This window comes from Fundulus heteroclitus, chromosome 4 (genome assembly GCF_011125445.2).
Source record: "Fundulus heteroclitus isolate FHET01 chromosome 4, MU-UCD_Fhet_4.1, whole genome shotgun sequence".
NCBI classification, from domain to species: domain Eukaryota; kingdom Metazoa; phylum Chordata; class Actinopteri; order Cyprinodontiformes; family Fundulidae; genus Fundulus; species Fundulus heteroclitus.
In genome coordinates, this window is record NC_046364.1 from 1370625 (window position 1) to 1398158 (window position 27534).

General features: G+C 43.0%; 1 protein-coding gene across 4 annotated transcripts in view; it reads right to left on the reverse strand.

Moving 5' to 3' along the window:
• LOC105938790 (multiple epidermal growth factor-like domains protein 11) overlaps positions 1-27534 on the reverse strand; it is a 142722-nt gene that overhangs the window by 92893 nt on the left and 22295 nt on the right. For all 4 annotated transcript variants that reach the window (XM_036135830.1, XM_036135833.1, XM_036135832.1 and 1 more), the window contains exons 2-5: positions 19349-19473; positions 17488-17589; positions 11962-12062; positions 1042-1134 (exon numbers count right to left, since the gene is read on the reverse strand). In XM_036135830.1, the coding sequence (XP_035991723.1) occupies positions 1042-1134; positions 11962-12062; positions 17488-17589; positions 19349-19455 (403 nt within the window). In that variant the 5' untranslated portion in view covers positions 19456-19473. The remainder of the gene's footprint in view (positions 1-1041; positions 1135-11961; positions 12063-17487; positions 17590-19348; positions 19474-27534) is intronic.

The following is a 27534-nucleotide window of genomic DNA, read 5'->3' on the forward strand; positions in this document are numbered from 1 at the left end:
ACGAGCAGACCCGATGATAATGCATATAGTCCATGACAGAAACAGAAACTAATATACCCAGAGAGAACCAACACATGCACACAGAGAACATGCAAACTCCAAGCCAGGATTTGAAACCAAGACCTTCTTGCTGCGAAGCAACTGCATATTATACATTTATTCTGCATCATGTTTTCTTTCTGGGCTGTTTTCTAGTGACACAGATGATTTTCCAGTCGTTTTAATGCCAGTAACAAACCTGCTCCTCCTCCTAGGAGCCACAGTCTAAAGGCTTCTTATGGATGTGATAATATGTTGCATGAAATGCAACGGAAACATTTGCTGGTGCTGCTTCTCTTTTATCTAACAGCTGACAGGGCTGGTCAACGTTCAAGTTCAGAAGAAACAACTATTTATACAAAAAGAAACTACCACAAAGGAAGGTCACTCAGAGTTCACAGCCTGAGGCACAGAAACTAAACGGTATCAGAAACACATCAGTTTGCTACAGCCAAATGCATTAAAATATTACTTATTAATCCATGCATTCACTGCTTAATTTACTTATTATTAAAGCTGGACAGTTTAGTGGATATTATTTATCTATATTTCTTTATTAACCCCCTGAGGACGTCAAAGAGTGGCTTCAGCTGTGGGCAGACGATAAGAAAACGGTTGGAGTTGGAGTTTGATCTGCGCTGATAATATATATGAATATATAAATGTGTGAATGTTCTGCTCTGTCTGTGAGAATGAAACTGCAGACCAGGACGTCATTCATCACTAAAACAATTTCGGTTTTGCTTGAAACCAAAAGTGTTTTAGAAGCTGAACCTTGTTTCTGCACGGCCTGATGAACGTTTCGTTCATCTGTCGCACGGACTTTCCTTCCAACACGAAACCCGCTTCTGTTCTTTATCAGGAAATGGTTCAAATGTAGATGCCTCTGTGCATGTGGGGGTCATGTGATGCATTTTTAAAGAAAAGCCAAACTCAAACGTGGTATCCAGTGTTTCTGAGCACCGTGTGTGTGATTCTGGGGCCGCCGTGAGGCGAACTCACCGCTGGAGCAGTCCAGGCCTCCCCAGCCGGGCTCACACTGGCAGGTATCAGGAGAGACGCAGCGACCGTGGACGCACTCCTCTGAGCACAGCGCTGTGGAGAAACAGGAGGATTAGCGGAGAGAACGCGAGCCGACGGGTTCTGGCCGGACCAGGAACCTCGCGGCTGCAGAGGTTCACATGTGTAGGATGTAAAACGTCTGCAGAACGAGGTTGGGTCTGTCGTCAGGGCAGGTCAATGGTCACACAGGGTCACAGCCAATGCAAAACTTTCAAATTAACATTTTTTGTGACGTTTTAGGACAAAATGTTTTCTCACTGAAACTTTCGTTTTGCCCTTATTCATATTTTCTATGCTGCGCGTCTGAAAACAGCGGCTTGAAGCTGGACTAACAGGACCCGGGTTAAAATCAGTCACCTTTAAAGGAGGACGAATAAAAACGGAGCGTCCGGTCGCCTGATGCAGGATGACAGCCGCTGGTATCGCTGTGATTTTTCTCACCGGGTCCAGTTCTCCATAAAACATTAGAAAGCAGGGATTCATCTATCAGCCGTTCAGATTCTGACTGTTTTTAGTATTTATTTATTCACCTACCTGCACTAAAATCTCCCCGCTGCCCTGATAAGAAGTGATATCTGCATTGTACAGCAGGCGGATAAGGAGACTCCTGCGTTCATTTCTCCCCCTGAGAAGGTTTCATATTTCATTATGACGCGACTTCACAGCCGAGAGAAATCAGTAAGAAACTTCAGAACCAACAGAGGCTGAGAAATAAAGGAGGAGGCTGTTATCTGCCAGTGAGGATGAAGATGGCACCTGGAGGAAGAGGAGGAGGAGGAGGAGAGGGGAGAAGGAAGAGGAGGCGGAGAAGGAGGAAAAGGATGGGGTAAAGAGGTGGATGAAGAGGAAGATGAGGGGGGGAGGAGGAGGGGGAGGAAGAGGGGAGGAAGAGGAGGATGAGGAAGAGGAGGGGGAGGATGAGGAGGAGGAAGAGGAGGAGGAGAAGGAGGGAGAAGAGGAGGAAGAAGAGTAGTAGGAGGAGGAGGAAGAGAACAACTAAGATCTCAAGTTAAATATTCTGACCTCAAAGTTGTGGACTCAGCGTTTCTGATTCTCCCAGCTACAGATTCTGAGGAAACATGATGAAGATCTAAAAGTGGGCGGGGCTTATTTCCCTCCTCTTGACCAGCAGAGATAATTTCACTTTGATGCTTTGATTTGAAATGAAATCCTATTTATAATCTAAGGTAATTGCTGCTGCTTTGGAGGATCTTTGCAGCAATGAAGGAGAAATCAGCAATTCCTCTTCATTAGTGGTGTCCAACGTGTGGCCCGGGGGCCATCTGTGGCCCCATGGACTGATATGTGTGGCCCCCTGAATGCAGCTCAACAATCTGGCCCCCAGCAGAGCTGGTGATGCAGGTGGAGACTTTTTATTTTCAATTAGAGCAAAGCTATAACCGACTAATTAATATTTAATTACAATGGTTACAAAGGTTACGAACAGCGGAATTAGTCTTGTCATTTTGTCGTGAACTGATCCACTTCCAATGACTTTTACATTAAAAGCTGATTTTATTTTTATTTTATTTATTATTCTAGGCTAAACACAGCTGATTTTTTTAAAGAAAGATCCAAATCTGGTTCTTATTGCTGATAAACTGGTTTATATATATATATATATATATATATATATATATATATATATATATATATATATATATATATATATATATATATATATAAAATTGTGCCCAAAAGAAATTGCAAAGTGAAGTCTTTCGTTTAATAATGCAAACATGCTAAACCGCTTTAAGCTTAATTAAAATATTGCATGCTTAGTTTGTTGTTGAGCAAGCACAAACTGCTCATAGAATAATTTATTTTTAGTTTTTCATCAGAATTTCTTAGCCTATGAGAACTTTTGACTTTAACTCTTTGACCCACGTGACTGAAAGTTTAGACACCACTGCTGTATGGTTTATATTATTATTTGATATATTGTACATAATTCATTTAGTCGCTTTGTTTTTTAATTGCTTTGAATTGTAACTTTAACTGTGCTGAATATTAATCAATGTTTTTAATGTAAACTGATGCTAAATAAATAAAATAAATTTGATTTAACTTAGAAATTTCTACAAAATAGGTATAATTTACGTGCTTTTCATGAAAGAGTTGGAAGAAAAACATTGTTTGTAAAGGGAACTTCTAACTGGAGAAGCCCAGGTAAGGTTTGTGCTTCAGAAAACGAGGAAAGTTGATGCTCCTGGCCGTTTAAAGACCTTCTCCTCCCACTTCCTGGGGTTTCCTGTTGGGTTAATAGCTGCTAATTCCTCTGGGTTTAAAGGCCGCACCCTTTTCCCCTCATCAGCGGTGTAAAGACCACCCTGGACATGTCCTTATTATACTCGTGGTGAACATTTGCCTCTTTATTTAGAAACAAGTTCTGCTTCTCTTCCCTGTAATCATTCCTCTGTGATCAGGCGGTCAGATCTCATCATTTAGTTTCCTGTATCTCAGCTCCCCCTCAGATCTGAGGACCTCCCTCACCATCCATGAACCGGTAAACCTCATCCAAACAATCCTAAACTACCTCCCTTCTCCCACCCAGGAAAACTAATCAAGCTCAGATTATGTGATCCTGTAGTTTTGGGCCACAATGGCTTTTTAAAACAAGAATATCCGATCGTAGACGATGGTCTGAAAGAAGGAGACCCTGGATAAAAGCAGCTGGAATAGATGGATGGATAGAAGGATAGGTGGATGGATGAATGGGTGGATGAACAGATGGATGGATCGTTGGATGAATAGATGGATGGATGATGGATAGATGGATAGATGGATGGAAGGATAGGTGGATGGATACCTGGATGCATGATGGATGAATGAATGAATACTGAACAACTGGACCTGAATTAAAGATGCAGGATTGGTGGAAACTTTCTTCTAAACCATGAAAGAGAAACAATTTAAATAAATCAACTTTAATCCAGCAGTGAAAATGATGCTGATTGACTGTGTTTTCTGTTCTGCCTGTTGACATGTTGTTCCTGATGTTTTTTATCACTAATTAATTATAATTAGCTGATTAGTTAGTATTATTCTCAGCGCTGTTGATAGTTTATGTTCATAATGTGTCAAATAAAGTTTAACAGCTGTCCGAGCCTCCTTTTCATTGGCTGCTGGGTCTGTGATCAGTTCATAGAACCTGACTGGCACCGGAGCCGCCTTTTCAAAAATCCAAACATGTTTGTTAGCCTGCGACTGAGATCAGGTCGGGTCTCAGTCTCCAGCTCCTCACACAGACAGGTAATAAATCCTGAAGTGGGTCGCCTGCTTCGTGCAGTCGGGTCAGAGCAGCATCATTTTCCTCCTAACGTTTTTTTTTTGTGTTTAGTTGAACGGGATAAATGTTCTCAGCCAAGAACTAAAAGGTTTGGAGATAATTAATCACACTCCAAATCAGAAAAAGCTGAAGAAATCCCATCAGGGTGTGGAGACGTTTCTAACTTTAACGATTTAACAGTTGTTGAATTTGTTGTTGTTTTTTTAAACAGGGTTGAAAAGGAGCACGAGAACTGCTGCTGAATCCTGCACAGCAGCACAGATCTCACTAATTAACACGTTTTCACCACATTCCTCCCCGCGCAGCGAGGCGTTGCTGAGGACCCAGAGACCAGTTTCTCTCAGCTGTTTGGGCCGTGGTGACTTTAAGGAATCTGTAACTTTGAGCTTTCCAGAGTGTCAGCTGGATCAAAGCGATCATGGACGCCATCCATAGCGTCCTCAGAAAGGCCCTGATTATCCTTCCCTCTGCTACATTCTAATTAGCAAACACAGAAACAGACATTTTAACCTGTTAAAGATGATACAAAAGCTGGAATTTCAGAGCGGGGAGCAGCTGTTGTGCTTCACTCTGTAAAAAAGGTTGAACTTTATCTCCGTTTCTGCAGCTCGTTCCCAGACAGTCTGAGCATCAGAGAATAAATACTTCATCACGCCGAGGCTGACGGCCCAGAGGTCTTCCCCTCTCCATCACAGCGTCCGCCGTCGTCTTTTCTCCAACAGGTCGACTAGCATGAGAAGACGCGCAGGAACAAGCGGCGTGAGCATGACAGCAGCGGCATGCAGACGTGCTCTGCAGCCTCATGAAAACTTTAATCGTTTCAGCACGGACCTGCTCCCTCAGCCCGCCGGCTGCTGGAAGCTCAGCGCTGGAGAGAGGAGACACTGTGGGCACGGTGCAGGCGCAGGTAAAGATGGATTTTACGGCGTTTCTGCCACAGAGGGGTCATATTTCTGAAATTTATCCTGGCAGAGTGTTCACAATTCACAGCTTTTTTTTTTTTGTCCTGCAGGGACTCTCACAGTCACACTGACCTGGTGAGGACTGTAGGAGAAGACTTTCTCTAAAATCCACATTTGCCTTGTTTAAAAACATGAATGTGTGTGCGTGTGTGTGTGTGTGTGTGTGTGTGTGTGTGTGTGTGTGTGTGTGTGTGTGTGTGTGTGTGATGAATGCCCTCTATATGTTGTGGCCGGAGTCGCAGCTTTGTTTTGGATCATATTTCCATTTATAAAGCTGCTGCGGGGTTTCTCACATCATAGCTGCCAGCCTCCATCCCTCAATAGGTCTCCGCTTCTAAGATTGATTTCTGTTTTCAGGCAGCGCTCTGCACAGGCATGTCTGTGATCACATTTATATTTCTGGGAAGTTTTGAACGAGTGAGGCTTTTTTTTTTTAACTGAGCATGTTCTATTCAAGCAGATTATGGGGTTGCATGCAAATATGGACAGAGGTTCTATCAAACGATTTGCACTTTTCTCTGTTGTGACAGCGTTTGGCCACATTTACAGCTGCCATTATTCACAAATTCACAGGAAAATCTGCCTATATTTATGTATGTTTGTGTTTGATTCTCCAAAATCTGCTCTGTTTGTGACACACAGTGTGAAATATCTACAGTTTCTTGATGAAGGATGGCGGAGCGGATAACTGCAGACGCCCGAGGCTGTTGGCTCCTAGTTTGTCAGGCACAGATCCCCCCCTCCTCAAATCATTAATCCAATATGGAAGGGATGAACTGCTAGAACTGGGAAAATCCCCAGAGTTTACGGACCCTACCAACCCGTCAAAAGCAGAATTTATTCCACCCAAACTGCTGTGGGGGAACAGAGGCTGGGATCCACTGACCTCTGAGGCCTAAACGCTGGAGGAACAGCAGGAAAAGAACGGTAAAAGAGTTTAACTGTGCGCTAAAGGCTAACCCTCACAGACCGGCTCCAGCTATTCTCCTGCTGGCCAACGTTAGACCTACTCAGAACAAAGTGGACGAGGTCCGGCTGAAGAACGGGTGACTTAAGATGGACAGCTGGGGACTGATCTTCACAGAGGAGAAGATCAGTCCCCGCAAACTGACATATTTCAGTTTGCAGCTTTAAATGGAGATCATTGAGGTCCTGGACTGCAGCTTTTGAACCTGAAGCAGGAATATCGATGCTAAAAGGCCGACAAAAGGAGTTTCTTCACTGAGCCGTCCTGCAGGTTTCTGCTTCCTCCACATAAAAACTTAACTGGAGCTTTGCTGTGTGTAAACTTCAGCCTGAACATTTTCTGCTGTCCAGCATATTTCATGAGACAGATAAAATGCCTCGCAGTGTTGCGCTCAGATTTTAATAAGACACCCAGAGACACATGCTGTGGTCGTCTTAGAGGAGAGATGATTAATCTTTAAAGGGGGACGATGGTCCTTTCATGCCGAGCAGAAAGCGCTCCACGCAGGATTGCATCAGCGACGGCTCCAACAAGATTAATAGTTATCAAATGAAATAATCACTGCCTAATTCCAGCCTTTGTCCCGGCGTGCTGAAGCAACCAGCGATGCCCTTGAATCTGTTGATCAGCGGCTGCAGAGAGGCGAGCAGCGGGATGTTAAACAGCTGTGAGGACACACCTGAAGGTTCTCCACCTGTGAGCAGGAACCGTCTCAGAACCCTGGAGGCCCGGACTCTCAGATTCCCTCAGAAGACATTTTGGTTGTCGATGAAGGGAAGCCAGAGCATCAAGTCATAAAATATCTGAGAGGTGATTGTTTTTAGGGTTAGTGTTTTTCTGCATAGCTGAACAACTCTTTTTTTCTACTTTAAAAAGTTAAAAGTTTTCATGTATTTGTTAGAACATTTTAAGTAACAGGAACCTGCTGAACTCCAGAGACTCACACTGCAAAAAGGGAACTAAAAGTGAAATGTTCTTGAAATTAGTGTTAGTTGATAAGACTATTTGCCAATGGAATAAGATTCTTTGCACCTACAATATGTACAATTCATCTACATCATTTTATTTCAAGTGCAGGATATCTAATTATCTTATTTTAGGGGTAAAAATACTTATTCCATTGGCAAATAGTCTTTTTTCCTTGTGATGGAGGATTCTGTCTCCTCAAACGAAGGAAAAATACACAAATTTCAAGAAATGTTTACTTACTTTTAGTTCCCTTTTTGCAGTGCAACAGCAGGACTTACAGCTCAAACATCCAAACATCAATTCAGTTTCCTTTACGACCACAAAAATCTGCAACCATCGAGCTTCCAGACTCCAAATAAAGACCAACAAATGTCTTCCAGGTTCTGACATTTAGTGGAAAATCTTCAGTGAGACACGTGCATGTCTCACACACACGCATGTTTTTGTCTTTTGATTAAATTCTCTTTAAGTGTCCATGTTTACATCTTTATCTGAGCATCTAGGAGGAAAACTAAAATCAGTAGAAGAGGCGGAGAACACAGAACTCTGTAATGTAATTATCAGTCCTCCTCTTTAATTAGCTCAGGTCGTCCTGATCGCTGGGAGGACCTGTCCCTGGCCATTACTGCTAGCGAGCCGTGCAGACGGCCGCCGAAGAATTAACGCTCGTATTGGAGATCTCGGCCAATCAGAGCAGGAGGTCACATGAGCGTGCAGCATCGCACAATAGAGTCAAAGAGTATCCGCCAGAGTCCCCGGGGCGATCTAATGTAGTTGTTTACGAGCAGATGTTGAATAAAATGACACAATGTGCCCCTCCTGACCCCCTTTCCCCCCTTTGCCCACAGACAAAGCAGCTCGGCGCTATAGAGTTTACCATGTAGAGTGGATAATTGATTTCTGCAGCTGAATGAAGACGGACAGCTTGATTGGATCATTCGTTTCCTCTTTCGGACATTTCTGGGTTCTATATTCTTCCAAACGTAACGATTTCTTTTGATCTTATATGTGTGGAAAATAATTCAAACTCCGGCATTATCCTCAGTTTGTTTTTGTAACTTTCCATCGAGCTGCAGGATGTCTGCAGTAAAGAGCGACTTTTAATAACATCAGCTTCTGGCAGAATGGAGGATGAAATATGCTGGATAAATCAGGACCAAAGGAAGATTAAAGAACGTTCTCCTAAATAAAGCATCATTCAATGGTAAAAAGAAAGTACACCCTTGGTACGTTCTAAGGAAGCCAGAAGGGCACCTTGAGCAGAAGCTGCTGGACGTCCATCCTGGAAGCTGCTGAGATGTTCTCCTCTGTGGTGTCTCTTGTGTGTTTTTGGTGAACTTGTGGCTAATTTGAACAGATCTAACCTTTTCCATCGTGTCCGGACATGTTTAACCTTGTAACTGGGAGCAGGTGTGCTTTATTTTCACAAGGACTGTATGTAAGCGCCCTGTCTGCTTTGACTAAGCCTCTGCGGTCTAAAACTCAGATGTTCCAGCTGATGTCTCTGACGGGCAGAGCTTCAAACCAAAGGAAGGTGGGTGTTTATCTCACAGAGCACCAGCTCCATCCTGGACGGCCGGGGTTACAGCTGAACATCTGCTGATAATCTGCAGAATATTTCCCACTCGAGCCGCATGAAATCAGCAGAACGCAGGTTAGTCTCAGAAGACGTTTAACGCCACGTTAACAAACCTGCAGCCTGTTTTCATTCACGTCTTTTCTCTCCAGCTCGTTCCATATTGCACGGATGTAGATTTAGAATCTCTGAGGTCAGGCTTCAGACAGAAACGGATTTGTGGCAGAGTCCAGCTGACAGCTCCTGCAGCAGATGGTGTTCAGATAACTGCCTGGCGTAAATAAAAGCATAACGACGTCCGAACGCAGCGCGCATCAGGCGGGAACCGTCTGGAAAATGACCGCCTGTCATGGAGACGATCTGCTAAAAAACACGCTACGCTGTGGTGGACGATTCTGTCTGACAGAAGTCAAATGTTTTTATTTTTCATGTGAATTTCATGTGAAACTGCTGGAGCTTCTTCCCAATCACGGCAGGAAATAAAATTGGTAACACATTTAATTTGTTTTCTAAGAAAAAAGGAAAGCGTGTCAGAGAAAAAGCTAAATTATTGCTAGAAATGGTGCAAAGAGTTCAGATTCCCTCTGCTTTTACTAGAAAATGCCTCTAATAGGAGAGAATCACTGATATTGTTTCTAAAATAAGCCTCATCAGTACGGACGCTGGTTTAAGGAAAATATGATAATCACATTAACTGCTTACTTATTCCTGTTTGATGCACCTTCCTTTTACCTTGACCATCAAGTGCATCTAATTCTGTCTTTAAATCCAAAGCTTTCCCACCTGAATGAAATGGACCTCTGGTCTTTTTACCTGTTTGCAGTTTTGTTTTTTCATGCTCAAAGCAGCAGGAATCGATGCCATCTACCTATTTATGTCCACCAGGGTGATGCTGCTGTCCCTCTCAGCCTAACTTTTATTCATGCAGGAAAAAGTAGGAAAGCGCTCTACTTTGTTCTGTCTTGCATCTAACCACCGTAACCAGGTGGGTTCAGCCTCAAAAAGAGGAAGAAGTGGGCAACGGTCATTAAATGTTTGAAAAATAAGAGTATACTTGCAAAGTGAATAATTATTTTGCACAATAACATCGTTTTGTGATCGGAAAAAATTAAATGCAACAATTTATTAATTGCACAGCCCTAACTAGGAGCTGCAAGTGATTAGAAAGAGTTGAATTTTGGTCAAAGTTAACCTAAATGACTTTTAAACCCAGCAAACACAGGCGGAAAAGTTGATGAAACAATGTAATTTGCCTCATTTTGTTCACGCTTTGCATCATTTTGGATTTCTGCAGCAAATTCATGAAGAACAAGCTTACATGCAGACTATACTGATATACACAGAGCACATTTAATAATTACACAGACATGTTTATATACAATATCAACCTTACTAATTTGAGATCTATTGTAGCCATCGCTGTATAATTTATTTTAACGTCATAAATAAAAACAGTGTCTTGTTTCTATCACTACCATGTGATAGAAACATCAACATCAACAATCATTTTAACTGTTTTTGGATCTGAGAATAATGAGCAAAACTATCAGGCACTGGAAAAAAAGATCAATTCTAGGATGTGGGAAATCTCCGTCCTTTTTTATTTTTATAAAGTCAGCGTAGCAGGTCGCTTTCTTTCTTTCTTTCTTTCTTTCTTTCTTTCTTTCTTTCTTTCTTTCTTTCTTTCTTTCTTTCTTTCTTTCTTTCTTTCTTTCTTTCTTTCTTTCTTTCCTTCCTTCCTGCAATCTGCATGAGGATTACATATGATCAGATTATCTTAACTAAATGCATAAGGCCTCTTTTAATTGTGTAATTTGTAAATCGTCTCTGTCTAAATCACAAGGAAACAGAACCAGTGAGGTGGTGACCAGCTCAGAAGGTGTGAGCAGTTTTCGGTTTTCCTCTCTCTTAACGTCACAGTCTTAATGTGAGCTTCTGCAAAAAACAGCTCAGGAGGTACAGAGGCAACGGTGAGGGAGAGGTCAGCGGCAGCTCCCTGTTCTCAGTAACGACCAGGAATCATTCCCAGGAACATATTTCTGAGTCAGTAAGTCAGCAATGAGTCAGTGATAAACTCACAACCTCACCTCCACATGAGGACTTTGACTGTAAAAGAAAAGCTGCGTCATTAATTGGTGTAAAATTAATTAATACCAATTAAATGCACAATACAGAGGATCTGACTTGGTTTTATTATTCAAAATATAATATATAATAAATATATAATCTTGTGTTAAAGTTTGAAAAGTATCACCACAGATACTCAGCAAACTTAGGAATGCACGATATAAAAACACGGCCGATAATGACGTCCCATAATAATGACCCAACCCAAGAATGATTTAGCCCCCCCGCGCAGGGGGTTCATGCAGATGTAGATTTTTTTTAAATATGGCAAAATTATTACAAGTTGAAGTCTTCTTCCATTTTAAAATGTTAGCCACAACAGAAAGCATTCATCTTTTAATAACCACACTTCTTCCATTCTCTTTTAGTCTCATAGTAAATAGGTCGATCCAAGGACCTGGTAGACTTTGGTACACAAAAACCTGCTTTTAATTCATTTATGAAAATTGGCTAAAAACATCAAGCATTTTTCAAAGACTGACTCTTTTTGCTCACAAAAGACAAAAAAAAAACACTTTTTTTTTTAAAATAAAAAAGCAAACCTAAAACAATTTACCAACTGGACGGCCATCTTTAAATAAGGCAAATGTGCTAAAACCATTTTAAAAGTCTTAGATCCATAATGATTTATTTACACGTCCCTTTTCTGCACAAAATCTGACTAATTTCACTCATATTTTGTGGAGCAGGTAAAATAAATGCACAATAAAAATTTTTGGGTAATTTAAGTTGTTTTATCATGTTTTCTGACCCTTCACTGCGGTACCTCTGACTTGGTCCATGTGATGAAAAGTTTTCACACCCCTGCCTGGACCTCCTGACCCCACTTTAGTTGAACACTCCCTTCTTTTAGGCCCAGGTTTACCAAAGGCACCAACACGTTAATAAATGACTAAAATCAGCCGATACCGACGTTAACGCAGCTGAATCCTGCATCCCGGATTAAAACCACGGCATCAGCAGAACTTACGGACACACAGGTCTCCGGTCTCGTAGAATCCGGGGCAGCACTGCGAGCGTCTCCTGTACATGGTCCTCACGCCTCTTCTGTAGGCCGTCTTATAGCTGATCCTGCACAGATGACAAACACGCAGAGCGGACTGGGTCAGGGTCTGCTTTTTAATCAGGAACAGAAAGCAGCTTTTTAAATCTGAAACCTTTAAACTGTCATGTTCTGGCCTGGCTGTGTGTCTATTAAAGGGTTAGGTGCACATTTCCCCGTTAAAAATGTTCCTTTAATTGATTCATACGTCCATCCGTCCGTCCTTTCATGCATCTAGGCAGATGGCCGTCCACACCTGGTTCTGGTTCTGGTTCTGGTTCTGCTGGACGGTTCTCCCTGTCACAGGGGAGTTTTTCTCTCCACTAGACAGAAAACCTTTTAACCAATCTGTCTGGATGATGTGTAAAAAGCCTTGAACTGGGACGTGTCGTGTATCTGCGCTTTGTAAATAAGTTGAATGGAAATGTTTTCTTCCACTTTAAGCAGAAAATAACATAAATAACCAGAAATAAGGGCTTTAAATTCAGTCTGTGTAATAAATCTATGTGTGCTTCAGCTACTGATGGATTTACTGAAACAGATTTAATTCCCCACATGCTGAATATGTACAGTGAAATAAAAAGTAAAATCTTGTTTTTTTCTGTGTTTTTCTGCAGCTTGACCATATAAATAAAATAACAGGTCTGCTTTCCTCTGCTCATTATCAAAGAAGCTCCTCCTGAGCGCGTCAGAGGGGATGAAGCCCTGGCTGAGCCTCTGTAAGATCTCCTCTCTTCGTTGAGGAAGGTTCTCCTCTCATTGAAGGACGGCTCCGTTTTCTGACATTTTGGTAAAGTTTAATGTGGCGATTCCAGCCGATCCGTTCGTGTTTCTGAGCCGTCTGTGTTTTCACTTCACTCTGGAGGTCAAACTGCTCAAATCACAACCTCAGTACCTCCTGCAGGACTCAGGTCGGATGTTTTGGGTTTTCCTTCATTGACGCAGAACCCGTCTCCTTCCTGTTTCTGTGAAAACATGAACACCTCCAGGAATCTGGACCCAAGCAGGAACCAGACCGCTGGAGGTCCTCGGTTCTCTTCCTGATATCTGCAGATCTGTCTGGAGTTTTACTTAGACGCCACATGAGGAAGCAGAGGTGGAGGTGTCGCCTTAAAATGCTTCCCCAGGTGTTCCAGGTGGGAACCAGAGGTTTATGAAGCTCTGTTAGGAAAACACAAATGATTTTCACGACGCTGTCAGCTGACGGGTTCAAACAGAACCGGGATCTTATTGAGGAGGAATACATCCCCACAGTCAGAATCAGCTGATTTCATCTAATACTGGAATTAATTTATTTAATACAGAAGAAAAATGAAAGAGCATGAACTAGTTCATGAACTGGACGGTGATATCGGTTCTTTTTGTCGTGAGCTGTGAAAACGAACGCATTCAGTTCTTGTTGAAGGACGTTTTCAGCTGGGTTCCATAAACATAAATATAACACTGGAGGTTCTCCTCCCTGTTAAAGGTATACTATGCAACCGGGGTTGATTTTCCAGCGAGGCTCCCCCCAGAGGGCGAAAGTAAAAGTGCACTGTCGTAAAGATGCTCAGCTGTTCTGGTTCCTCCGTCAAGCCAGGCGCGGTTGTTTTGAGCTTAGCAGACAGGAGAACGCAACGAAAAGTGGAAAAAACGGCAGTACAAACAATGAATAACACAGTGAAGGTATGAACATCAAGCTTCTTGCAGCGCTATCTTGGCGAGGCGGTCGCCGCCGCCTCGCCAAGCCGCGACCGCCGCCGCCTCGCCAGTTTTATTATTATTATTATTATTTTTTTTTTTTATGTTGGCGAGACGCTACCGCCACCGCCTCGCCAAGCCGCAGCCGCCGCCGCCGCGGTAGCGTCTCGCCAACATAAAAAAAGATTATAATAATAACAATAATAATAATAAAACTCGATATGCTTGCATGTTTATTTGACCGGCTGAGCGGAGCGGGGGAGCGGGGGGGGGGGGGGGAACAAACTTTGCACTGCTGACCGGCTGAGCGGAGCAGCGCGCATATCGAGTTAGTTTTATTTTTTTATTATTATTTTTTTGGAATGTCGGCGAGGCGGTAGCGTGAGGGAAACCCTACAGTGTTACTTACAATCGCATCAGCAGAAACGCGAGGTCCGCGTCAGCCTTGCAGCCTTCTATGTTCACCCGTGTACGACTCCTCTCTCTGTCCAGAGCCCTTTTCCTTTTTCTTGCCTGCTCCAACATTGGCTTTCGCTGTTTTCTCGCTGGTTCCGCCATGATAACTGCACAAATATCGCCACTGCGCTAGCAACCAGCACACCTTTCACTGCGGGCGTGTAGCAGTTCTCGCCGTAAAGCAAGACCGACTCTCGCGATGAACCAGACTACTGAGCCTGTGAGTGCGGGCCGAGGGCCCAAAGTACGGTATTTCCCCCATAGACCACCAGGGCGGCCGAGAAAACCTTAGTTCAACCTGAAATGACTCATTTAATCATCCAAAACGGTATGGAACATATTAATTAACTGAAAAATGTTGCATAGTATGCCTTTAAAGGGGAGTTTTCCTCTCCACTGTCGCTTCATGCATGCTCAGTATGAGGGATTGCTGCAAAGCCATCAACAATGCAGACGACTGTCCACTGTGGCTCTACGCTCTTTCAGGAGGAGTGAATGCTGCTTGGAGAGACTTGATGCAACCTGCTGGGTTTCCTTAGAGAGGAAACTTTCTCACCAACCTGGAGGATCTGATGGAGTCTGACGCTGGAAAGAACCTTGAAGTAACAAGTTTGATGAATTGGCGCTATATAAATTAAATTTTATTGAACTGAATTGAATTGAAAATTAATGTCAGGCCATCGGTTGCCAACAAAACGGCCAAATTTCCAGTTTAAAACGTGTTATTTTGAAACCGACAAAGTTGAAAGAACATCTCTGAAAGAGCTTCAGTAAGGCTGGAAAATTGTTGTTTATTATTAAAGATGACGAAAATCTAGGAAGGAAAACTACTGAATTCATGGTGTGTTAAATCAGCCGTGATGTTCTTCTCTGCTCCTCAGATTGTGGAAACACTTTTCTTATTATTTCTATTTTTACTCTGCCTCAATATTTAAACCTTGAGCTCCTGCTTGATCACAACATTCCTTGAAAATTGCTCTCAATCAGAAGAAAGAGTCCCTTTGAGAGCAGCTCTTTTCATGTCCATGATGAGGCTCGCTGGGCTCTGCAGGTCCGGGTTGGATGAGCCTCGGGTCGTTTTTACTCCACTGAGTCCAAAACTGAAAAATTAGGACCAGAAGGAAACAGCAGCAGCAAAAAAAGACGGCACCCTTTCTGCCAGACAACCAGAACAAAGTCCAGACCTCTGAAGATCCATGAATCAACACTGAGAAGAGTGGCAGCCTGGCACATTTATACCAGGGAATAAATGTGCATTTTGTGGATTTTTCCCAACAGGCTGGAACATCTCTGAGTTTATCATGTGTGAAAAGATCAATAAAGAGCGAACATAAAGCTAGACACTGTAAAAAGGGAAGTAATGGTAAGTAAAATGTTCTTAAAATTAGTGTTTTTGTCCTTTATTTGAGCAGGTAAAGGGTTATTCTACCAATGGAATTAGTTTTTTGACCCCTAAAACAAGATAATTTGCTTTACTGCACATGAGATATAATGATGGAGATGAGTTGTTCCTTCTTTAAGTGCAAACATATCATTCCATCGGCAGATCATTTAAACTTGCTGCTTAAATCAAGGACATATACACTCATTTCAAGAAGATTTTACTTCCCTTTAGTTCCCTTTTTGCAGGGAAGCTGCAGCTGTAACATGTTTTCTGCATTCATCCTTAGCAGAATGCATGAAACCGAGCCTTACAGATTCTGTCACATTACAGCCATAAACCTTGGCCTGTTTGATTGGGATTTAAGGAAAAGACCATCACTCTGATCAGATCATCATGTAGGAGATGTAGGAAACATGGAAGAAGATGTTTTGATCAGAAAAGACTAGGGGTGGGCGATATGAAGAAAACCTAATATCCCGATATCATTGGGCTATATCACGATACACAATCTATATCATGATATGTTCAAATAACCTTGAATAACAAATGTTTTTATCCACATAGTGCCTAAAGTTGCATTGGTATATCTCAAATCAACGTGTAATTAAAAAAAAAAATTGATTTCAAAATAAAAATGAATTTAAAATGTTTTATTTTAGCCATTTTTTTAACCACAGCTGCACATAGAAGCTTTTGACAAATTACAATATTTTCACATTAGACCTCTTTCATGGTCAACACTAGACCTTAAAAAACAGAACATCCCAGCGGCCAAAAGGAACACCAAGGAAAAATCTGACACAAAATACACCTGAAATAAAAGGTATCATAAAAATGTGACAATCCCAAATACAAAAGCTTGTATTGTGACTATAAAATCAACTGACCAGTCGCAGCTACTGCTATCTTTTGTGGCAATGGTGTTACAGCATGTTTTGCAAATTACTGCCTTTTGTTCAACATCCTTCCACTGCCTGAAAAGCTCGCCGTCTCGTCAACGCAGGTAAGCGTACATGCCCGTTGTTGTTTGTGTGCGCGCCAGAGCGCTTACTGGTTTGGAGGAGGGCCGAGTGATGCCTTCACAGCATGTGGGAAAAACTAAATTCACAGTGAATTAAATACAGCGGCTCAATCTTGCCGTGAAAATGTACACGCGATGGTCGCGATTAAGTCATTTTAACTATCGCGCGGAGGGAAACTTGAGTTACATCGAGTTTACTCGATATATCGCCCACCCCTAGAGGAGACCAGAACTAAATGTTTTACAAAACCTGGCCTGGTCAAAGTCTAGACCAAGAGTTACCAGCCTTTCTGAAACTGAGAGCTACTTCACTGATGTTGTCACACAACTGGCTACCAGAACTGACCTTTAAACTGGAAGAGTCAGAGTTTACCTTCACTTTATGTAAAGTAAATGTATTTTTCATGCTTTGTTATAGATGTTGTTGTTTTTAAATCGACATAAATGTGTGAATAAACAAGAAAAGCGACGGAATAAAATAAATTAGTAGATGCAGCTCACTGGTGGATTTGGCTTTTTTTTAGAACGGGTTCCTGGGCGCCATGTTGGTGACGGCTGCTCTAGACCTTGATATAACGGAGAATCTGAGGCAAGACCTGAAACAGAAGTTCAGACGTTCTCCATTCTGAGCCGGAGATGTTCTGTAAAGAATGTTACCAGAAATTATCACTCTGTAGACGTTCTAAGTTGCCGAGGACAAACCCCATAAGAACCTGCAGCCACAGTGTTCTGACTCAGGGGTGACGGATATAGATGCACTCCGCACTTTTCAGATTTTATTAGTCAGAAGATGTTTAAAGAACATGTAATATTTTCCTTCCACCTCACAATCAATCACATTAACACCACTGAAATGAACAGAATCTCCGGTTCTGCAGGTGTTTCAGAAACGTGAGCGTCTTCGTCTTCCTACCTGTGCTTTGTGCACTTGAACCAGTTGAGGATGTCGGTGCAGCGGGTGTAGTAGACCTGGTCGAACGGATGGGCGTAGGACTCCTGCACGGTGACGGCGTAGCTGCAGAACAACAACAGTCATGTTAGAGGTTCTGACGGCCGGGTTCTAGCTTACTTCTAGGATTAACTAAAACTCTCTGTTTAACCGGTGGAGGGTCGGTGTTGTCTGGATCTTTAGCTCCTGGGAGGGTCTATCACGAACCAGAACCAGAACGATTCAGTGGTCCAATGACAGCGTTAAGCAAACCTGGAGCCAGAACTCGCCACCAAGCACCTGGTAGTCCCAGGAGGAGGGACTATATACCCAGCGTGCTCTGGTGACACCTTGGGAACCCCCAGAATGAGCCGGAGGATGTCGCCGTCTGTGGTTCCTCCTGTAACTGTTGCCCCCGCGACCCGATCTCAGATAAGCAGATAAATACACAGCTTATGAGGGCAAGCCTCAAAAATAGGATAAATATATGAGGAATAAAGATTTTAAAACCCAATGGTTAAAAAAAAATAATCTAGACTTAGCAAATGTGCCGAGTTGCATCATTTCTGCTTGTTCAGTTCAGAACCAGCAGTCGGATCAAAGCTGGTTTTAGAACGTCTGGTCCTACATTTAGGGACCATGGACCTTCCTCCAGAGGGAAGAAGCTGAAGCTCCCTGTGAAGGGATAAAAGTCTCATCTCTGCTGAAGCTGCAGGGATGAGACGGACGGTCGGGCCTCTCCAAGCTGTCTACACTACAAAAACAGAACTAAAATTAGTAAACATTTCTTGAAATTAGTGAGTTTGTCCTTGATTTGAACAGGTAAATAAGATTATCTGCCAATAGAATGAGTATTTTGACCCCTAAAATAAGATAATTAGATATACTGCAATTGAAATAAGATGATGGAAATGAATTGTTCCTATTTTAAGTGCAAAAATCTTAATCCATTGGCAGATCATCTTATTTACCTGCTCAAATCAAGGATAAATGCACTCATTTTTTTGCTTCTCAAACCTCCTCACCTTCAGAGCTGGACGGTAACGGCACACACACTGCAAAAACTGAACTAAAAATAAGTAATATTTTCTTAAAATTAGTGAGTTTGTCCTTGATTTGAGCAGGTAAATAAGATCATCTGCCAGTGGAATAAGAGTTTTGCACTTAAAATCGCAATAACTCGTCTCCATCGTCTCATTTCAAGTGCGGGATGTCTAATTATCTTATTTCAGGGGTCAAAATACTCGTTCCACTGACAGATAAGATTATTCACCTATTCAAATCTAGGACTAAAACACAAATTTTAAGAACATTTTACTTATTTTTAGATCCGTTTTTGCAGTGTAGATCCTGTCTGATTCCAGCGTTTTCCTGCTGCTGAGACATGCCGTCTCCAAAGGCAGCGACAGCGGAGAAGGAAGCAAAGTTGCTCCACCTGAAACAGGCCAGCAGCGTTCCTCCTTAAACACCCAGGATGTGACATATTGATCCCAGGCTGCTGTCAGCGTGCATGAAGCCAGATTCCAGAACCGAGCCTCTAACAGCTAAAGAAAACCGTAATAATCTTCGGAGCTGTTATCCATTTGCAAAATCCCAATCGATGACAGTAGCGGCGCCGCCTCTCATCAGAAATGCCTCTGGGGTTTATTCCTCCCAGGCGTCCGAGCTCACTGCCACCGCTCTGGATTTATGGCCTCCACGTTCCCCCCTCGCCGTAAACCTTTTCCCTTTGCCATCGAGCTTTTGGCAGAACTGCTCAGCCCTGATTTGTGGCGCGGAGTCCATTAGAACGCTGCAGCAGTTCTGACCGGCTCTAAATCACTTGGAGCGAAGGAGGAGAACTGACCTCTCCCAGTGGCTGCACACGTTCGGGTCGTCGGGGTTGAGGGTCCAAAGCCCGGAGACGAAGCTGAGGCACAGCAGAGTGAGGGGGGGAGGAATGCCGACCCCCATCGTCCTCCTCGCTCCGTCCTGAAGGAACCGAGACAGAAAGGAGAGAGGAAGTTAATGTTACCCATGGAGGCAGAACTGTTGATGCAGATCATAGAAAAGTGCAGCATTAAAGGTTTTTTTGTTGGGGAATAAATGCAACTCCTCTGAGGAGGAAACAGGTGAAGAAAACCACCTGAAGGTCTAAAACTCCATGGAAGCTTTCATGTTGTTGGTTATGTAGATCTGTGGAGCTGAGGACTGACGATGAAGAGGAGGGAAAGGTGTTTACAGCTCACAGAGAATGAAGATCAGCACGCAGAGGGACGTGGTACCACAGAACCAGACAGAACCAGACAGAACCAGACAGAACGCGGTCCAGACCCAGCCTCAATCCGCCTCCTTTGGTTAAAGCAATTCACATTTCATCACTTTTACGGATTTTTTTTTTAAAGTTCCTGCAAAGTTTAGATTTCCTGCTGCACATCTGGCCTGATCAGCGTCACGCTTTTAAAGAACATTTGTTGTTCTTTTTGTCTTCATTTAGTGGAAAACCATCCGAGAACCTGCACCATAAACACCTTCACTGCAAAAAGGGAACCAAAAGTAAGTAAAATGTGAAATTAATGTATTTTTCTTTGATTTGAGCAGCTAAATAAGATTATCTGCCAATGAAATAAGATTTTGCACTTAAAATAAGAACAACTCCTCTCCATCATCTCATTTCAAGTGCAGTATATCTAATTATCTTATTTTAGGGGAAAAATACTCATTCCATTGGCAAATAATCTTATTTATCTGCTCAAATCAAGGACAAATACACTAATTTCACTAATTTTACTTTTTCAGTTCCTTTTTGCTGTGCTGCAGCTTCCTCACACATTGTGGCAACAGCTGATCTACCGACATTTCTCTGATCCAGAGCTCAGTAAAGTTTCTTTTTTTGTTCTCCTCTAAACTTTTCCTCTCAAAGTAACGTCAGGTACAGAAACTTCAACTGATAACCGATTTTCCTACATGTTTCACGGCTAAACTGGATCTTACATCAAAATACAAAATATTTCTGCAGTATTGAAACCAGCGTATAATCTAAACAATAATCCCAGCGATTTATAAAAGTAAAGCAGAACAAACGGATGACAGAAGGGGAATAACAGGCTGCAGTTCTGGGAGAAGACGGCAGACGTTCCTTCAACAACACGTCCATGCAGCAGGTGGAGAAGCTGCAGAAGGAGATCTGAATCAGAGGCTTCTCTCCACCCCAGCGGGTTCATTTAGGATAATTTAGATATAAATATTACATTAAGCTTGGTTTGGTTTGGTCGTTTTTCTTTAGGTGCGCCGGGATTGTGAGGAGCCTGAGAGGACAAACGTCTCCACAGAGAGACAGAGAGCCTCCCTCCTGCAGCCAGGTGGTGATAAATAAGCCCTGAGTGACAGAAAGCAGCGCTGTCCTGCAGACGATGACATTTTCATCTTTATTGGTGGACATCTCATCATTAGGGGTAATCTGGGCGACGCCGGGAGGCAAACGAGGACGCCTTCTGTTTTTCCATCAGCCGTCTGCTGCAGACAGGTGAGACGCAGGTGAGGCAGCCAATCAGCCGCCGCATGATGAAACTGAGGATCCGGCTTCACAGAGCCGCGGTGTGACATGCCAATAATAACCCAAACACTTTACTTAATGATACAAAGGCCTCGTCTGAAATCTAGAAAGGGAGAAATTTAAACTGTTTTTTTTGTTTCAAATCTGATGCCGGCAGCAAGTTTTTAAAAAGTTTGGACAGGGACATGTTTACCACTGCGTTGCATCAGCTGTTCAGGTGCAGCTCTGGGAGCTGAGCAGAACCACTGCTGTCCTTTTAACAGGGAAAAGGTTTCCCCGTGTCTGCTTGATGCCCCGTCTCCCAAAAAACAGCAAACACTCAGAATGGCACGATGAATAATGCAGCAGTTTACAAATCATTAAAACCAAAAGTGGAAGTTTGAACTTTCTAAGGAAAATGAACGTGTGAATATGCATTATTAGTCCCTGTAGAATGACGTTCTCTTTTACTACATTTTGCGAAACAGATTGGCTGAAAATTCTGAGAAAAATCCTGCAGGAATCAAGTTTTGCCTCCAGAAGATTCGGTTTACTTTCATGGTGGCAAATAGGAGCTGATCGTGTTCCGGGTTGGATGCACAGAGGAGAAAATCTCCCGACCAACAAGCAGAGACTGAAAAAGAGGCAGAACCTCCACAGATCAGGAGATGCTCAGCCGCAGCGACCAGGAACCAGACAGATGCACCAATCTGCTCCTCATCACCATCAGAAGTTTGATGGTGGGACCAGAAGACCTGCTTGGCTCAGAGATGAATCACCTGAAGTCAAGATGCTTTAATTACAGCCAAAGAAACATTAGTAATCAGTAATTTAGAGCTGATTCCTGCAGAATAAATGATGTTTTTTATGGATTCTGCACATTTTAGAACTTGTAGATAATTAAGCTTCATTCAGCAGTGTCTTCATCACCCAAGGACACTAAAACTGCAGAGGACTCCTTCCTGTAATTACTTCACTTGGAGCTCACACAGGTAGGAGCTTCTACCTTTAGATCCAACACAGCGATTATTTAGGACGATTAAACACGCCGTCAGCAGCGACTTGTGTTTTTACCTGAGCTCGGCCATTTTTTATCTCTAACAACAGAGAGTTTCAGAGGTTTGAGCGGTTTAAAAGCACGTTCTACAGATTCCCATCCATCGCAGCCGGATCAGCCTCCAGTAACGAGCCTGGATCTGTAGATTTTAATTTCTGTCAGGCCGCTGCTTCAGGCTCACCTTGTAACGTTTTTAGGGAGCAGTTTGGAGGCCGTTTAAGAGAATGATCGGGACCTTCTGCCACTTCCTGCTTCCTTTCTGGTGGATCAATGCAGCTAAACCCAACAATCCCACATCGAGCATCTCTAACGATGCCTGCATCCAAACCTCCAGGAAGTTTCCTGGTCGCTCTGCTCCTGTTTCCCTGCAGCAACCAGGAGACCAACAGGGTGACTTACAGGATTGGACCCCAGAAAGTGTCCTGGTAAGGAGGCAGTCATCTTCAGACCACCCTAAACCTCGGAGCTTGGTGGTGGAAAACTGCTATCCATCCATCCCTCCCGCCCTCCCTCCATCCACTCATCCATCATCCGTCCATCGGCCGTAGCTGCCTTTCCTTGCAGGGTCCCAGGGAAGTTGGTGTTTATCTCCAGCGGTCAATGGGCGAGAGGCAGTCCATCCTGGACAGGTCGTCAGTCCATCACAGAGACACACAGGACTACCAACCAGAGAGACACCTGAGAGAGAGAGAGCGGGAGCTACCCGGAGAAAACCCACGCACACTGCAAAAACAGAACTAAAATAAGTTACAATTTTCCTGAAATGAGTGTATTACTACTTTATTTGAGCAGGTAGATAAGATTATTTGCCAATGGAATAAGATTTTTGCACTTAAAATAGGAAGAACTCGTCTCCATCAACTTATTTCAAGTGCAGTATATCTAATTATCTTATTTTAGGGTTAACATTACTCTTTCCATTGGCAGATCATCCTATTTACCTGCTGAAATCAAGGACAAACACAATATTTTCAAGAAAATTGTACTTATTTTTAGTTCTGTTTTTGCAGTGCATGCACAGAGAGAACATGCAAACATGCAAACTCCATGCAGAAAGACTCCAGGCCAGGAAGCGCTGGAGCTTCTTGCTGGAAGGCAACAGAGATTCAGACCTCAGCACCGTGGAGCTCTGCTGTTAAACACCAGGCTATGCTTCAGGGATCATCGAGGCTACAGACGGCAATCTAACCGTTCATCAAGTTCTGGACCGACTACATAGATCTGAACTGTGTCCCCATCTCTGAGGCAGAGCCCAGTGCTCACTTCAGCTGCTGGTCTCCAGGATCTCCTCCCTTCAGTCACGATGCTTGGACAGTAGATGGAGCTTCACCTTTCAGCTCACGACCCAAACCCAGCAGACTCACCTCCCATCCCGCCATCACCCAGGAACTTCCTGAACTTCCTGACCCAGAGGAAGCGTTCCAACTTTGTCCAGGCGGGAAGCCTCATGCCAGGCTTACAGAACGTCCTGATGGACTCATGGTTCTGCAGAGCCTGTAAGGCAGGTGAATAAAGCCCTCAGAGCCACTTCCACTGTTGCATCCCCTCTGAAATCCTTCCTGTCGCACATTCTGATCATTTCTGAGGTGATTCTGTCGCTGTGTGACGGTAGCGGCTGTGAAACGACCCATCATTAATGATTATCTGAAGCCATGTGGCTGTTTTCCGTCTGCAGCTGGACACATCAGATGGACCTGGAGTGGCTGTTGTCTCAGAGCCACAGGTTCCCTGCATGGATCTGATCCAGTTTGTCTTCGCTTTATCGCAGCGAATGGAGACATAAAAGCTCCTGATGGGATCTTTTCCTTGTCTGAGTCTGAATCTTCCCTCACATTTCTGCCTCGTGTTGCTCTTCATAAGCAGCGACAGGAAATCAATAAAAACTCGCTTATTGTTGGTCAAACAGGATTTGCGCGGCCCTGCTGGATGTCAGAGCCGTGCAGACGCGTTCTGCTCAGGAAGAGGTCCAGCTGGTGTCTGCAGGAGGTCGCAGCCGATAAACTCATCTAAATGCTTTCTCCTTCATTTATTTATTATTTTTATAAAAAATGATGACAAAGCATACTTCTTTCAGACTTTGCACCTTCTAAATATCATCTTAAAGGAAATAACTGGAAATATGCCTCGTTGACCTAGAACTTGGAGGAGATCCTAGACGTTTCCACAGATCTTTAAACAGAAACTCTGATTAGCAGCTCAAAGCTTCGGCTCCTTCTAGAGATGTTCTGCAGGCCCGATGTCTGGAGAGCCGCTAGGACTTCTTCTTTAGGCACCACTTTGTTGCCATGGTGAAACATTTGGGTCATTAGCATGGTAGAAGATCCATGATCCATCCGTTAAGGGTCAACATCCTGTCCTTTGACCCCAGGGAGATTTGACTGTAAATGAAGCAGAAAATTCACCCAAACCATAATACCTCCACCTCCATGCCTAACTGTGATGTTTGTGTTCCTCAGCTCAGTGTTTCCTTCCCTGGCAGCTCATTCTGATGATGAAAACCTTGAAGTTGTTCTCATGAAGAACTTCCTCTGAGAGTCGTTCAGATGTTCGCTGGAACAGTGACCCGTTCCAAGTCGCCGTGCCGCCGCTGACGTTGGTCACATCATCAACAAGCTTCTCCTCTGCAGCTGCTGGATGATTCTCATCCTCAGAAACAGCAGCGGTCTCAAGATTACTTTGCACTGCCAGTCAGCTGGCTGAAAGACGACGGCTGCACATTTGGCTCACTCACAATGAAGAACAATGGAAAAGTTTCCCGATGCAGTGATTACAGGCAGTTTCATTTACCTGAGAAATGCTGTTAAATGCATTTATTCAGTTTTTATTCCCAAATCCAATTTATAAATATTTCTCACTATAAGTGCACTAATATTATTTTCTCCTGCCAAGCACGCCTCTAAACTGATCTGCGCCTGGTTGCAGGGGAAATTCATCTCTTTGTAAAAACCCCGCAATCAAGAGTTTTATGCAAATTTAAACATGCAAATGAAAACTGAGTTATTTGCTTTAAACGTCCAGTTATTAGGACATTTAGTTTGTTAATGTCTGCTGCGGCCAGAGGTGCTGCAGCTGATGCAGGCGCAGCTGCAGAGGGTAAAAAAAAAGCAGGTTTCCTGTGAGCAGCTCTGCACGCCGCCGTCTGCATCAGGCAGGATGGTTTCAGGCAAAGAAGAGGAAAATTTCCTGCTTCATGTTAGCAGACATCTTGTTGGTTTCTGATCTAAATGGCAGATCAAGCCGCTTCTCTCCAGCAGTCAAAGGAAGAACATTGACCTCAAGCCTGGAGACGTAAAAGCGGTACACTGCAAAAACGGAACTAGAAATAAGTAAGATATTCTTTAAAATTAGTTTATTTGTCCTTGATTTGAGCAGGTAAATAAGATGATTTGCCAATGGAACAAGATTTTTGCACTTAAAATAGGAACAATTCATCCCCATCTGCTTATTTCAAGTGCAGGATGTCTTATTATCTTATTTTAGGGGTAGAAATACTCATTCCGTTGGCACATAATCTTATTTACCTGCTCAAATCAAGGACAAATAAACTAATTTTAAAGAACATTTTACTTATTTTTAGATCTGTTTTTGCAGTGTAAAAAGGAAGCAGCAGGCAGGCTGTAGCATCCTGGGTACCTGCTACTCAACTGAAAGCAGAAAAAAACCTGGTTTCATCGCTGGAAATTAATCAGAGCCTCCCACAGGCTGTAATGAAAGCGAGCAGAGGTCAGCACCTCCAGCAGCTTAACAACTCAGATATCAGCTTCTCCCTCAGCGAGCCTCAGAACATCAGAGCGGACAGACGCTGGACAGAAACGTGAACGGACGGAGGCTGCCGCAGACCTTTAATATGTGGCTGCATTGACCCGAGCGCTCCCCTGCGAGCGCCGCTCAGCGCCGCCGTGATGGAGAGCGACAGCCTGCTGACAAAGACCGCTCAATCTCATCGACGCTCTGCGGGCGCTCCTCTGGGAGCCCGCCGCGCCGCGGCCCAGTCAAAGTAAGGCCCTCAGCGTCTGACACGCTGAATATTTCAGCGTGAATCAATAAAACTACAAGTCATGTTCCTTCAGGCAAAACAGAACATGAGACTTTTCTGGTTAAATGCTAATTTCACTTTGCTCTGAGTTTATTATAAAAGAGGATCCAAAGTCTAAATCAATCTATATGAATTAATATATATATAATATATATAATATAATAATAACGTCACGTTGGTCAGCTGGTTAGTAGTTATTGTGCTCATTGATTCTAGTTATTATGTCCATTTATTCTTTAGCAGGTTGCTTACATGTTATTATGATTTCTGGTCATTTAAAATGATTTAACAGCATTTTATTTTGAACCTTTTACATTTAAATAGAAAGTTTAACAAATCAAACATTTTATTGAAATTCCCCGTCCATCCATCCATTTTTTCATCCATCCATCTACCCATCCATGCATCCATTCTTCCATCATCCATCAATCCATTTTTTTCATCCATCCATCATCCATCCATCCATTTTTCATCCATTCTTCCATCATCCATCAATCCATTTTTTCATCTATCCATCTTCCCATCCATCCATCCATCCATCCATTTTTCATCCATTCTTCCTTCATCCATCCATCCATTTTTTCATCCATCCATCCATTTTTCATCCATTCTTCCTTCGTCCATCAATCCATTTTTTTTCATCTATCCATCTTCCCATCCATCCATCAGGAAACACCTGCAGAACTTGTAGTTCTTTTAAAAAAGGTAAAATCGTCATCCTGAAGGTCCAATTTTCAGCCAAAATTTTCCACCCTATTTGCTTTCCGTGTTTTTTTTAATCCACGTATTTAATGCAACCAAAATAAAATCTAGACAACAAACAGACTCAAATGACAGAGACCAGACTGCGTGGCTTCAGGCGTTGGATCTGGAGAATTTCACCACCAATTAAAGGCAGCTCCTTAATGCAACGCTCCACCACAGAATATCTGGACAACAGACAGGAAAACAGACAGAAATCTAGTTTCCTGATTACCAGCCAGAAGAAATTCAGTCGCTAAAGGTCTTTAAAGTATTAGAATATCGTTTTTTAACAATGAACAGAGCGAGTCGAACCAGCTTCCAGTTTCTAGCTCTTTATAAACTGCAAAGATTTTTGGCCGTAAACTTTTGGACGTTCTGTTCACACCATCTCTGACATAAACTGTTTATCACATCACAGATGTTACCCATCCTTGTTGTTTTCTGGGTTTGATAATCCCAGACGCCATGTGTGAATACCCGGCAGTTTTCTGGAAGCTTTGCATTTCATTTCTTCATTTTGCGTCAGTTTCAAGGTGGAGAAGAGGACTGTAAAAATCTGCAGCTTGTTACAAACAGGAGAAAAACAGAAGTCCTCCGACGGCTGTCTGGAAATTCAATAAATTCAAAGGAAGAGACGGGTCCAGCCGAGACACAATCATCCTCCAGCTTGTCTAGGCGGAG